General features: G+C 46.6%; 1 protein-coding gene across 3 annotated transcripts in view; it reads right to left on the bottom strand.

The window, feature by feature from the left end:
• Positions 1-5,676: 5,676 nt before the first annotated feature.
• The window catches only part of DDR1 (discoidin domain receptor tyrosine kinase 1), a 56,628-nt gene continuing 48,494 nt past the window's right edge, over positions 5,677-13,810 (bottom strand). For 2 of the 3 annotated variants that reach the window (XM_040442166.1, XM_040442167.1), the window contains 6 exons: positions 12,920-13,152; positions 11,759-11,886; positions 11,322-11,528; positions 10,187-10,421; positions 9,176-9,325; positions 5,677-6,751 (listed from right to left, as the gene is read on the bottom strand). In XM_040442166.1, the coding sequence (XP_040298100.1) occupies positions 6,593-6,751; positions 9,176-9,325; positions 10,187-10,421; positions 11,322-11,528; positions 11,759-11,886; positions 12,920-13,152 (1,112 nt within the window). In that variant the 3' untranslated portion in view covers positions 5,677-6,592. The remainder of the gene's footprint in view (positions 6,752-9,175; positions 9,326-10,186; positions 10,422-11,321; positions 11,529-11,758; positions 11,887-12,919; positions 13,153-13,810) is intronic. The other variant, XM_040442165.1, reaches the window with a different exon arrangement.

Genomic DNA, 13,810 nt, shown 5'->3' with positions numbered 1-13,810 from the left:
TCCCTTATAACCATGTTATAAGGGAAAATAATAATGATCGGGTCCCCATCCGATCGTCTCCTAGCAACCGTGCGGGAAAATCGCACCGCATCCGCACTTGCTTGCGGATGCTTGCGATTTTCACTCAGCCCCATTCACTTCTATGGGGCCTGCGTTGCGTGGAAAACGCACAAAGAGGAACATGCTGCGATTTTCATGCAACGCACAAGTGATGCGTGAAAATCACCGCTCATGTGCACAGCCCCATAGAAATGAATGGGTCCAGATTCGCAATGCGTGAGGTGAAATCTCGCCCGTGTGAAAGAGGCCTTAGAGGGAAGATGGATTAGACTACGCAGGGTTTGTTTGAAGTCTGTCACCATGGAGAGACAGAGGTCAGCATAGGAGCTGCAGACGCGGAGATTTTTAAGCGAGGTTCTGCCAAGCTGCTTCGTTTTTTTATTTTGGATACATTGGAATTATCCGTAAATAAGAGGGAGACCAATAGTGTCTCTCCTATGTACTCCCAAATCAAAATTGAACTACAAAAACCCCAAAAAGAAGGGGCAAAGGGAATTAAAACTTAAAGGGTTTCTGTCACCCCACAAAACTTATTTTTTTTTGGATAGTTAGATTCCTTATAGGGCGATATAGGAGAATATAATAGTCTTACTTACTTTCATGCGGCCGATTCTTTAGAAAACGAAGTTTTATAATATGTAAATGAGGGCTCTACCAGCAAGTAGGGCGTCTACTTGCTGGTAGCCGCAGCAGAAAACCGCCCCCTCGCCGTGTTGATTGACAGGGCCAGCCGTGATCTCCTCCTTCGGCCGGCCCTGTCAGTAATTCAAAAATCGCGCGCCTCTGGTCATTCGGCGCAGGCGCTCTGAGATGAGGAGGCTCGTCTCCTCAGTGCGCCTGCGCCGATGACATCACCGAAAGAGAAGACGTCATCGGCGCAGGCGCACTGAGGAGACGAGCCTCCTCATCTCAGAGCGCCTGCGCCGAATGACCAGAGGCGCGCGATTTTTGAATTACTGACAGGGCCGGCCGGAGGAGGAGATCACGGCTGGCCCTGTCAATCAACACGGCGAGGGGGCGGATTTCTGCAGCAGCTACCAGCAAGTAGACGCCCTACTTGCTGGTAGAGCCCTCATTTACATATTATAAAACTTCGTTTTATAAAGAATCGGCCGCATGAAAGTAAGTAAGACTATTATATTCCTTATAGGGCGATATAGGAGAATATAACTATCCAAAAAAAAATAAATGAGTTTTGTGGGGTGACAGAAACCCTTTAACTTTTACTCATGCTACAATAAAAAAATCATGCTACACCAAATAGACGTACAAATCACAGAGTAAATACTGTGTCGTGTGCTATAATCTGTTACAGTTTAGGGGATTATTTACATAACTGTGATTTGTATGTCTATTTGGTGTAGCATGATTTTTTTATTGTAGCATGAGTAAAAGTTAAGTTTTAATTCCCTTTGCCCCTTCTTTTTGGGGGATCTGTGGATACATTGGAACCATAAAAAAAGGACCTTAATGGACCTGCCCTTTAAGTAGAAAGAGGCTGTGACATCACATTTTTCACGACGGAGCAGTGAGGTTACTAGCAGCGATCCCTGCAACGTGGCTGATTTGTAACTCAATGACGCCCCTACCTCATGTTCTATGCCCCCTCTCGGCCTAAGCTTCCAAGGCATATTTACTCAGTTTCTCGTAGTTTTCATGGCTTCAGATCTCTATTTTGCTGTATACGAATAAATACGATTCTATTTACCGATCCCTAAGGTGATTTAATTTATAGAAAAATTTGACATTAAGCCCATTTCAATAACAGGCGCTAGAACAGTAGTGCATAAACATTAGTAGGAACAGTCTATATTGAATGGCAAGGGGATGGCTGGCGCTGTGACTGGTGGTGCTGAGACTGTTGGCACTGACTGGTGGTGCTGAGACTGCTGGCGCTGTGACTGGTGGTGCTGAGACTGCTGGCGCTGTGACTGCTGGCTGTGGCACTGACTGATGGTTGAGACGACTGGCTCTGACTGGTGGCTGAGACTGCTGGCAGTGTGGCCGGTGGCACGGACTGATGGCTGAGACTGCTGTCTGTGGCTGAGAGTGCTGGGACTGTGCGGCTCTGTGATGCACGGACAGTAATGGCGGCGCTCCGACGTGGAGAACACACCATAACCTGCAAGCGGTGCCGTTGATTGGGCGGTGTGTGGAGCGCCGTGTGATGGCTGGTCGGCACAGACACGCAGCCCTGAGCACGCACACAGGGCTTTTATTATAAGAGATAGCTTGTACCATTGATTCCCTCAAACATAATCTATAATAATAAAAGCCGTGTGTGCGTGCTCCGTGTCCGTGTGCCGATAACTAAACGGCGCATGCGCGCCGACCAATCAGCACATGGCACTCCACACCCCGCCCACACCAGCGTGCTGACCAATCATCACACGGCGAGGTCTCAGCCATCCTTTCCTCTAAGATGAAATGGAACATGGTCAAGATCATATATTCAGAGAACAATGAACGATATCCCATTTTCATGTCATCTTGGCCTCCAGAGGGAGCTGTTTCATTGATGTCTGTGTCTAGAGCGTTATCAATGGAGGCTAAGATGACATGAAAATAGGATATCGTTCATTTTTCTCTGAATAATCCCCCTGTCTGCCCGGCGTCACCCACCCACCCACTGATACACCTTCCCTTTAAGCAACCTCACCACACTCGGGATGACATCATCCCGCCTCTGATTGGCTCATTGGCACTCCCTACACACCTCTCAAGCGATTGGTCCAGGTCTATGTCATTGAAACCCCGTAGCCACGCCTCTATAGGTGTTTGAGGCAGCGTCTGGTCTCTATGAAGGCGGTAATTGGCTGCGTCAGCTGTCTATCAAATCTCAGAGGGTGGTGCCTGGGTGCCAGGGTGGTGCTGCTGCTGGGCTGGTAATAGGGGTGATTTCCTGTGCACCCCTTTGTGGGCGGTGCAGCCGCGTGTGGAGCGCTGTGTCCTGATTGGTCTCTGCACCGCGTATGTCCAGTGTAAAAATCGGGACACAGCGCAGAGTAGGACTAGTTTCATGACTAATATTGGACTGCGCTCCTACTGTAACTCCCATTATCCATCATGAGACCCCCAGCAGCTGGGGCGGCTCAGTCATGGCCGCTCGGCCTCTCCAGCAAATGTCCAGCGAATAGCTGACATTCCATAGGAACCTTCGTAGCCGAGGAAACACCTATTGTATTTTGTCCTCTCGAGTCCAACTGTTGCTAAGAAGCGTCCGCTATTCACAACGGCTTTTGTCTCGGACTGAAGGACAACCCTCATTGGATGCCCAGCATTTTAATGAAGCAGCACAAATCTCTCTCTTGTCCAGAGTTTGCTACAGTGTGTCAGTGCAGCGGAGTCCAGACTCTTTAGAAGAGTGACTGGATCCAACCTGTAGAAAACTTTTAGGTCCTTACAGGTTTTCAGCCCTCTTTTTTGTTTTTTTTTAAGCAAAGTTCTCATTCACTGACAGCAAGCAATATTTTGGAAGTGTAACTTAAAAATATATTTGAAAGTTGCAGGATGTTTCTGTATACTGTTAGTAAGTCCTCATATAAACCACGGGTCCGCAAAATACAGATACCGTCTGTGACTCATCCCCATTTTTTGTGAACCCATTGACTTCAATGGGTCGGTTGTCTACATTTCGCAGATATATTCTATCTTTTTGTTGAAAGGAAATACGAATGCGGAAAACACACAGATGATCCGTGTGCTTTCCGCATCCTAAAATATAGTCCTCTACTTGGCCTGAAAATGTGGACCACGGACCCGTTGAAGTCAATGGATCCGTAAAAAAATGACAGTAAAATACCTACGGTCGCGTGCATGGGCCATGAAAGGGTTGTCGGAAGATGCCAACCCCTTTCCATGATCTCTGTAAGCCCATATGGACACCATAGCAGGTGGTCCCCAGTCGAGACCCAGAGGCTCTAACCTAGAGCAGCCCTCGCCCCGGCTGACCTCGCCTGTCTGTTATATGATTTGCTATTTGTTTGAATGGCCGGCAATAAATGCTAAATGTTCCCCACAGTAGCCGGACCAGCAGTAATCACCGATCGCCACGTCGTCTCCATTATGAGATGGGAGTACCCCTTACCCACTTCTCTAAAGTGATGGCCTATAGCTAGGTTAGCCGTCTTTATATGGTGGGTTAGGGTTTGCCTTCTGGGACCTCCACTGGTCCAAAGACTAAAGGGGGCCACTGCTCTAATGCAGCCCCTTCATATTCTCTGGCTGTACAGCAGCGCCCCCTGCCACCGGGGAACTGCAGCACACCTCCAATCATATCCAGGGAGCGCCGCTGTATTGAAGGCGTTGTAGTGCTATACCCATATAGGGGCCCCTTTATTCTCAGGAGCGGTAGGGCAGTCCCAGAGGACAGACCCCCCCCCCCCCCCCCCCCCCATCGATTAGCCTAGCCATAAACCATCACTTTACCATGAGGACAATAAGACCTAATACAAGAAAAGGAAAAACCACAGAGACCAAGATTTCTAAAAGAATCTAGAAAAAAAAGGGGTCAATCTTTATTTCTGCAAATTAGTAATATTCAGCCAATCTCTATATATTAACATCATATAAAAAAGTAATACAATCTCGTGTAAAGCTTTAAATTAGCAGAACTATATATACACATCAGGCCGGAGCGTTACAGTGTCCGAGCCTCCTCACAACTGAGCTCAGCTCCGACCGTCCAAGACGAAGAAGATACGAGCAACATCCATGTGAACGCTTCTTTCAAGACATCTTGAGGAGCCCAACCGTCCATCGGGCTGCCTGATAGAGAGCACGCAGTCATTTGCAAGACTCGCAAAAGAGTATTTGTCGCCTCAGCGGAAGTTCCTGTAAGTCTTACGTTTCCGTAAGACTCCTGCGTTTCGTGCAAATCAAGCATCTGAACCCTCAAGGTGCGTTTTGAGGGTTCGTTACTCCAGCCCACGTTCTATCATCAGATTTGTCAGCAAGTATTTCAGATCATTTGGTTTTTGTCTTTCGAACGTCCTTGAGATCTTCATCCTAAGATCCCACACAATGTATCCATTATACTGCATAACAACCGAGAAGCTGGAATTCTTCCACTCGTTGAAATAAAGAAAAATTGTCCGAAGTCCAAGTCATCCAGATAAAACAGATGCAAAAGAGACAGAGGCGGGTGTGGTATGGGGGGTTAGAAATGTCACCGTATTGAGAAGTCCTCGAAGGAGGTGGTGACCACACGATGCAGTCTGGAATATTTGATGCTACTACGGAGTGTGATAAGCAGAACGTTTCGCAATTTCGAAATTTAAGGAGTGTTGTCTCTGAAAAGTGCCCTCTCTGAGCAGCAGATGTGTGTCGGTGTAGAATGTCGAGTGATATGTGAGAGGGCAGCTCCCTATTGGCATCACTGTGGTATAAGGATTCCAGAGCGTGGGATGACGGAGGGGAAGGCCAGCGAGGCACTCGCGATAGATGCCGCTCATTTTTTACATTCCTGAAATCTCAACTTCCTTTCATGGATCCTGTCCAACGTTTAAGAACCAAAAAATTTTACACCAGTCGGAAAACTGGCAAAACAAGGAGCGGTAAGACTTGTGTTATATGGAGGTGTAAGGAGTCTCGAAAACGAGCAAGGATTACGTGAGCGCTTTTCTGGAAGGTCAAGTGCCCACTTAATCCTCACACTTGAATTTTTTTTTTATACAGTGACCTAATAAAAACAGGGTTTTCAGAGATTAGTGAAATAATAATACCATGTCCCCAGGTTCTGGGAAGGATCTCCTCTGCAAGTCAATGCTGGAAGAACAGGTGGCCGGGACCGACGGAGCATTTCTACTCTTGTATGTTTGCCATGGTGCTGATTTATAACTCGATTTTTTCATGTGGAATGTCATGATGTTAATAATGTAGATGGGGGTTGAAGATCACGCATGAAACACGTTGGCAGGTCCTTCATAGTTGACTAGGATCAACTAAACTAATATCTCATGGGCATATCAAAACACAACCCAGAGCCTGATGATGGCAGAAGAATCTGAAATTTCCCATTCAACTCCACAGAGTTGCCTGTAAGATGATCATCCCAAAATATGAGTCTGCTATGGACAACTTCCTTCTGTTAGATAGCCCCGTTGATGATGAAGCCCTTTCCAAGTCAACTCTAAGGAAAGGGGGTATCAAGTTGGAGGCCCCCCTCCATATGTCCTATTAGAACTCCTGTAAAATGGACAGGGGGTATTAAGATAAAATATTTAGATGGCCACCATATCGTATCATGGTGATCGTCGTGATAAATCCAGTGTTACTGAGTGTTCGGATTACAATCAGGCATTTCACATTGTGTGCACAAGTAGATGTCATGTCTAACCTATGACGGGGGCGTCCAGTGTATGACTGGGAGAGACAAATATGAGATGAAGGCTTGATGGTGAGGATGAACACAAGACGTCTCCAACATCTTATTAGGCCATTAAGATTGCCGGCTGAAGGAGCACAGAGATGACGCTATGGGGTTAAAATGATGATGCAGGTGGTATATAAAGTGTTCTGAATAGTGCTCAGGTTACTCCTTCACTTCCACACTAGGACAGCAGAGGGCGTGAGAGGTGAGCAAAGCGTGGATATCCTGGAACGATGGCCGCTCCCTGCAGTCTCTGGCCCAGCACTGCAGCATTAACTCGTAGAGGGACTGAGGACAGGGCGGTGGCCGGGAGAGGTAGATCTGTACAGGCACAAGGAAACAGAATCACATAGAAAAAAATTATATGCATAGTAAATATAATAATGGTCGTAGATAAAGGCAAATAATGATGATGTACAGGAGAGCTTGCACTCTAATATGTCTAATATCAGTATACATATATACAGTGATATATGATGCCATCTCCCTGCCCTGCCTCTGGAAGGATTACTACATGCAAATATATGTCTTATTTGTAACTGGCCTGTACTGAGCCATAGGAAAATTTGGGTGCATGGTGGGAGTTGTAGTCCCAAACAGCCACCACCTGTTATCCACTTTACTTCCCTTACAGTGGTATTCTGGTTGGTTCAAGTTATCCCCTATCCTGTGGATGGGGGATAACTATCAGATCAGTGGTGGTCCTACCACTGGGACCCCCACGATCACAAGAACAGGGACCCCATACCCCCTTTAGCTCCCCTTAAATGACATGGGGGGGGGGGGTCGCACATGTGAGCGGCTGAATCATTCATTTCTATGGGAGTTCTGGAGATAGGTAAGTGGTAGGACCCCCACTGATCTGACAGTTACCCCTCTCAGCAACCTTCGGCATGCCAGCTGTTGTGAAACTACAAATCCCAGCATGCTCCATTCATTTCTATGAGAGTTCAGAGAAGAACAAGTATGCATGCTGGGAGTTGTAGTATCACAACAGCTGGAGTGCCGGTGGTTGCCTACCCCTGCCCTATCCTGTGGATAGTGGATAACTTTAACCAACCGGAATACCCCTTTAAAGAGGTGTCCCATTGATACTTGCCAACATTGTAGTTGGTATATTCAGGTCATTTAAGATCTTCCTCTCCAAGAATCCCCCAAACCCACTCGGGAACACCCAATTATTGGCATGGCTTACAAAAATACGCTCATTCACAGCTCGGGACAGCCTGACGCTGGGTTCACACTTGAGCGTACCGAAGGAGCGCTCTGTATGCACGATTGTATTGCACGTTTACAGACGCGGCTCCGGCAACAAGCAACGCCCATAGTCGCACGTTCCCGGAAGTCTATGTACGGGAACGCGCGACCATACGCCCCAAAGAAGCTCCTGTACTTCTTGGGGCGTAGGGCGTTTTGCAGCGCGTTCGTACGCGCTGTAAAACGCTCAGGTGAGAACCATGCCCATAGGGAATCATTGGTTCTTGCCTGTTGAGCGTTTTACAGCGCGTAGGAACACGCTGTAAAACGCTCAGGTGTGAACCCAGCGTGAATTTGCTGGGATTGTATCTGAAAATTAGGGGATGTTGGCAACTGTGCGCCATTTATCCCCTGTCTACAGAATTGAAGATGTGTCTGGTGGGGGTCCGACCTCTGGGGCCCCCAGCTGATCACAAAAATGGAAGCCCTCTGTTCCACCGTTTGAAAGAAGCGTTGGTCCCACATGGGGCTGTAGCTCTATGGGACTGTCGGAGATAGCCAAGTACAAGCGCAGTCCCATAAAGTAGAACGGAGCACCATTCAAGCGGAAGAATACAGGGCCGTTCTCATAATTAGCGGTGGCCCCTGTGGTCAGATAGAAACATAGAATGTGTCGGCAGATAAGAACCATTTGGCCCATCTAGTCTGCCCAATATACTAGATAGAGGATGAGTGTTTTTTTGCAACAACCCCTTTAAAGCCCACTTACCACCACTCTTTCTGAACATACTGTCAGGCAATTGTTTTCTAACCTGTAACTTACCAGCTGCTGCAAACTACAACTCCCAGCATGCCCCGACTACACCCTTCTTGTCCACTGACTGTATTGGTTGTTGCATCTTAGCCTATTCACTTGAAAGGGGCTAAGCTGCAACACTAGGCATAGCCTGTGAACAAGGGTGGTGCTGTTTCTGTAAAATTAACTGACCCTTCTTTTCTGGTATGGACAGCCCCTTAAGTAGGTGCTCCCCCTAAATCCATACATTACTGTGACTCCTTCTGCTGTTAGGGGTGTGTGTGTTGACTGTTTTCATTCACAACCAGCAGAATTATGATTCCCGCTCTGAAGTAGAATACAGGCTGTCCATACAAGATAAGTAGTTGGCTACATCTACCAGTAAGGGTGGGCTCGCACCTGTGATATGGCATTCCATTATAGGTTCCGTTTATAACGGGATATAATGGAATTCCCGGACGAAATGCAAAACGGAAACCTTTAGAGGCATTCCGTTTTGAGCCGTCATAATAGAAGTTTATGGGCAGCATAACGGATCCGTCCAGCATAACGGGAACCAGACGGATCCGTTATGATTGCCCATAGACTTCTATTATGACTGCTTAAAACGGAATGCCTCCTAAAGGCTTGAGTTTTGCATTCTGTCCGGGAATTCCGTTATAAACGGAACACCCTAACGCAAGTGTGAACCTACCCTAAGTCATATCTATGGCCTCCTGTAGGAAATCTCCATTAGCCGCCCCCACACTCACCTGTTTCTTACTGTCCCTGAAAACCTCTCCAGTGTTCTCAATCACATCTTCATCATTCAGTTCGCCGTACGGCTGCTCCTTGCACAACATAAAAATCTCCCATAATGTCACTCCAAAGGCCCAGACGTCACTGGCGGTGGTGAATTTACCCTGGAGATGGGGACAGCAGAGAGGGAAGAGTCAGCTCTTCTGTACAGTCAGGATTTCATTTTACAGCCCACCCTGGTGCTATTTCAATACATGTTATAGTAAGAAATGTGGGGGGCAACCAATATGGCTGCCATTACAGCCTTCATAGAGGTCATCACCTTGTTTTACCACACTCCTGAATGACTAATCTGGCTCGTTGCTCAGAGATTCATCCCGAACTCTCATATTGCTGCAAAACTAGGAAAAATTCTAGGAAAGCTGGATGGGCGACAACCCGTGTCAGTGCTATGGTGGCAGCCATATTGATTTCACATAAAAGAGTTTTTTTTTTTTTTTTTTTTGTTTGTTTTTGTGGGGATTCGCTTTAAGGGTAGGTTCACACTAAGCTTTTTGGAGTAGGAAGGACAAGTGTAAGTCCTTCCTTTATCTCTCCGATTCTTTCTGCATCCACTTCTGGCTTTGGCTGGAAAACCTTCTCCAAAAATCTCCATGTGATCCAGGTAACAAAGATCCACTGTTATGCCTAGTGCAAGTGTGAGGGGCGGAGCATGACAAATGTCAAACACAATATCCTTGTGTCATGCTCCTCCCCTTAGACCATGCACTTGGCACAATGCAAAAAATGCTCCAGATTTAACACCATGGCCGATGCTGGCGGACCTTTAGACAGTCTGTTCTAAGTTTCAACCACCTATTAGTTGGCTTATTTTGCTCCAGTATTTTGGTGCAGTTTTGGAGCACACTGTTACATCTCAAGCTTCGCCCCTTACAAGAAAACAGCGCCCCTTTCCAGCTAAGTCACACCCCCTTTTCAAGGGAGCAATTAAAAGTGTCTGACACGTGATGCAAGGCGTGACTCACCATGAGTATACACTCCCAGGCCATCCACCGGATCGGCAGTACTGCCCGGCCCTGTATGCGGTAGTAATCTCCGGAGTACAAGTTGCGGCTCATCCCAAAGTCGGCTATCTTAATGGTGAGGTTTTCGCCCACCAGGCAGTTTCGAGAAGCGAGGTCCCGATGCACAAAGTTAAGGGATGAGAGATATTTCATGCCGGAGCAAATCTGCAAGGCCACATGGAGGAGGCTGGGATAACTGAGGAGAAGATGAAGACATGATGGTAAGAACGTGGAGGCGCACAATTCGCTACTACCATGTTCTATGAATGAGTCCCTTGTCAACCAGATCTGTGCTGCCCAGCCTGTAGCTGTTTTGAAAAACTACAACTGCCAGCATGTTCACCGTTCCCCTCACACTCATGAAGGCAATAAACCTTAACTTTATGGATGAATAAATCTTCTTTGAGTAGCATTGAGATGAGGGCGATGTGACTGGCATTATTATGGGTGTAGTGTCCAGTGCCCGACCAAAGTTCGATCAAAAAATTGGCATGGACCTCTATCCCACTTCTGGGGCCAAGAGGCATGTGTGACCCTCTCCATTGAAGTCTATGAGAGTTTCGGAGACAGTTGAGACCTACACATGCTTGGTCACCTCACCATTCTTCTTGGGTTGACAGGACCTCCAAACTGCTTGAGGACCCCCATTTTTTTTTATTCGGTGGGGTTCCAGAGGTGTCTAGTCGATGCCTGGCAGGCCTCAAACTAGAGTTACCTAGCAATATAAAGCCTCCATTGCTTCCAATGGACAAGTGGTTCTCCTGATCTCCTTGATCGTGATTTGAAGAACCAGCCTGGGCAGGCAGTATGCTCGTTTTACTATCTGGAATACTACCAGCCATTGGTATGGGGACACTGAGAATGGCACTGTTCAGGGAGCATCATAAGCTCCTTCATGGCAATCTGTATCTGACATGTAGGATGTCTGTACCAATTGTGGTGGGAACTATTGCCTGTGGTAGGCTATAGACATTAGATCCAATGGACATCCAATCAAAATTGCAAGGAGCTGCCAACAAATACCTCACGTCTATGGATTTTACATAGTATATGGTTTACCTTCGGGTCTTTAATGTAGAACGAGAGGTTTGCTCACCTGATACAGGGAGGGTTGTGTCCGTCCTCCATGCGCTCGTCCTCCTCGGCCAACTCATGGGAACTTAGAAACTGGTTGAGGTCTCCATTCTCCATATACTCAGTGATCATACACAGGGGATCCTCATCCAGACAGGCTCCCAACAAGCGGATGATGTGAGAGTCGCTCAGACGGGACAAGATCTTTAGTTCCTTCAAGAAATCGTTCCTGATTGCCAACAGAAATTAGATACAACAGATCAAGAAAACTGATGGGCAAGACAAATGTAGTCAATCACATCAATGATTATTGGTTGGCACATTATTAGGATGTAGGCTAGAGATAACTATCGTGCTACACTATGGACGGTGCCATAGAAAGGTACCAGGTCCAGTTAAAGGGTGCATAGAGTTCCATAATGGATGCAACTTAATATGTAAGAAAACCAATTCATTTACCTGGCATTTTTATTTGCATCAGCCCGTAGCAATTTGACCGCCACAAGGAGACTTCGCCCTTTGCGCATATTAAATGGAAACTGAAGAACTGGCAGCTCGTGAGGATTCACGACCTCACACAGGTGAACCTGGAAATGGATATTATAAGTCACACTACATATAAATATTATATACCGGGAAGTATCAGTTAAAGGATAGCTCTGGGGTTCTCCCATTGTCGTTAGGATATGCTACAGATGTCAGATAGGTGCCGGTGTCACCTCTGGGACCTGCTCATATCTCCATGACCAGCCCCGTGAAGTAGTGCTGGCTAGCTATTTCCAGCAGTCCCATAGCAGTGAATGGAGAGGCGGCCTCGCATGGGTGGTGTGCACTAGTTCGCTTTGGGGGTCCAATTCTGGAGATAGGAGTGGGTTGGACCATCACCTATCTGTAACATATCCTAGCACAATGCCATGGATGTTGAGATGGGGGTACCCCTTTAAATGAATTCTCCACTTTTGTTTTTACAAAAATCTGATTATTATGGCAGTAGGAGAATATTATGGTGTGACTTTTTTCTTTTTCTTGTATTTTACTCTTTAATCTCTAATTACTCTTATTTTTGCTCCTGTTGTGAATGGGATTGCTGCTGTTATGCCAAATGTCCCCACTGAGGGACAATAAAGGGATTTTCTTCTTCTTTTCTTCTTCTACTGCCAAGCTTCTCAGTAACAATTTGGCCTTCAGCTGAAGATTAGACTGGTTGCTAGGGACAGGCTGCCTGGCAACCCCAGAATGCTGGAGGAGGGCAGCCATCTTGTCCTGCTATTCCTTATCTCAGTCTGCGTTAATAATCAGATTTCTTTCAAAAATAAATTTAGGTGAGGAAAAGAGTGGAAGGCCCTAAATGACCAATAAGAAATAATGGGCCTGTAATGACAAAATGGCTGACAAGAAGGTCCATAAAAGAAGCCCAACAGGAAGGCAGATCAGAGCAGACAACAAGGACTTGTCAGCAAGTCACAATTTGGTGTCAAAAAGCAATAAATAAAGAACAAAAGACAAAATGGCTGATGTTACAAAAGTAATAAAGAAACAAGAGGGGACTACAAGTAGGCAAAGGGGGTAAAAGAACATGAATGGAGAACAGACAGGCTACATTCATATATGACCACTTACCTCCCCAAACTGCCCTTCCCCCAGCTTCTCCCGGAACAGAAGATGCCCACGGGGGAATTTGCTGAGGGGTAGCTCCTTGGAGGTGAGAGTGTCAGCGGTCAGGGCAGGCACAGCATAGGTATTACCCCCTGTCACCCCCTGCAGGGTAACAATATCGGCTTCGGCATAGTGAGGGACACTTGAAGGGCACACCATCGGCAGTTTAGGTGACTCAAGTTCTCGGTAGCCACCCTCTGGAGAGAGAGAAAGAAGGTGGTTATAACGAGGGGTATGAATGGAGATGAAAATAAAGAGACAGAGGGATCTATGAGACGGTGAAGGCAGAGTGATAAGCAAGAGAAAAGAAGAACGTCGCCTTATAATGTGGTCTTACAAGAATAGGGACGATTATCGGGAAATGGCGCCAGCTGCATGACCAGCAAGTGCCCTTTATGGGGAAAATGGACAATATAGGTATATAGGGTTGGGATCCCAATGGGACCACTTCAGGATCAATGTCCAACCCTCCAATGAAGAATACAGATGGACGTAGAAGTGACAGTTTTGTTACAGGATCCTTTCAACATCAATGCAAGTCCATGGGAACAACTTGACTGTCCCTCAGCATCTCATGTTTGGGGACACAGGAACTGGACATATTGGATTTACCAATCCTTTGTTTCCTCGGGTTGTGCTAGCTGGGAATTTAATGTTGGTGGGAACTAATTATCTAGGTCCAATTTCAGTAAAGAAAAAAAGTCTTCAGACATGTCATAAAGACAGGTTACCGGACCATCTCCAACTTCCGCCACAAATTCCTGTTACAACATGGTAAATCCAGAACCATTTACTTCAATGGAGCTCTATTTTTCAAGTCATTTTAGAAATAGGTGGCAGTCCAAGTTCATGAAC

The sequence above is a fragment of the Bufo bufo genome, chromosome 8 (assembly GCF_905171765.1).
Source record: "Bufo bufo chromosome 8, aBufBuf1.1, whole genome shotgun sequence".
In the NCBI taxonomy this organism is placed as follows: Eukaryota; Metazoa; Chordata; class Amphibia; order Anura; family Bufonidae; genus Bufo; species Bufo bufo.
The sequence above is the reverse complement of the archived record's forward strand: the minus strand, read 5'-3'. Positions and strand labels throughout refer to the sequence as shown.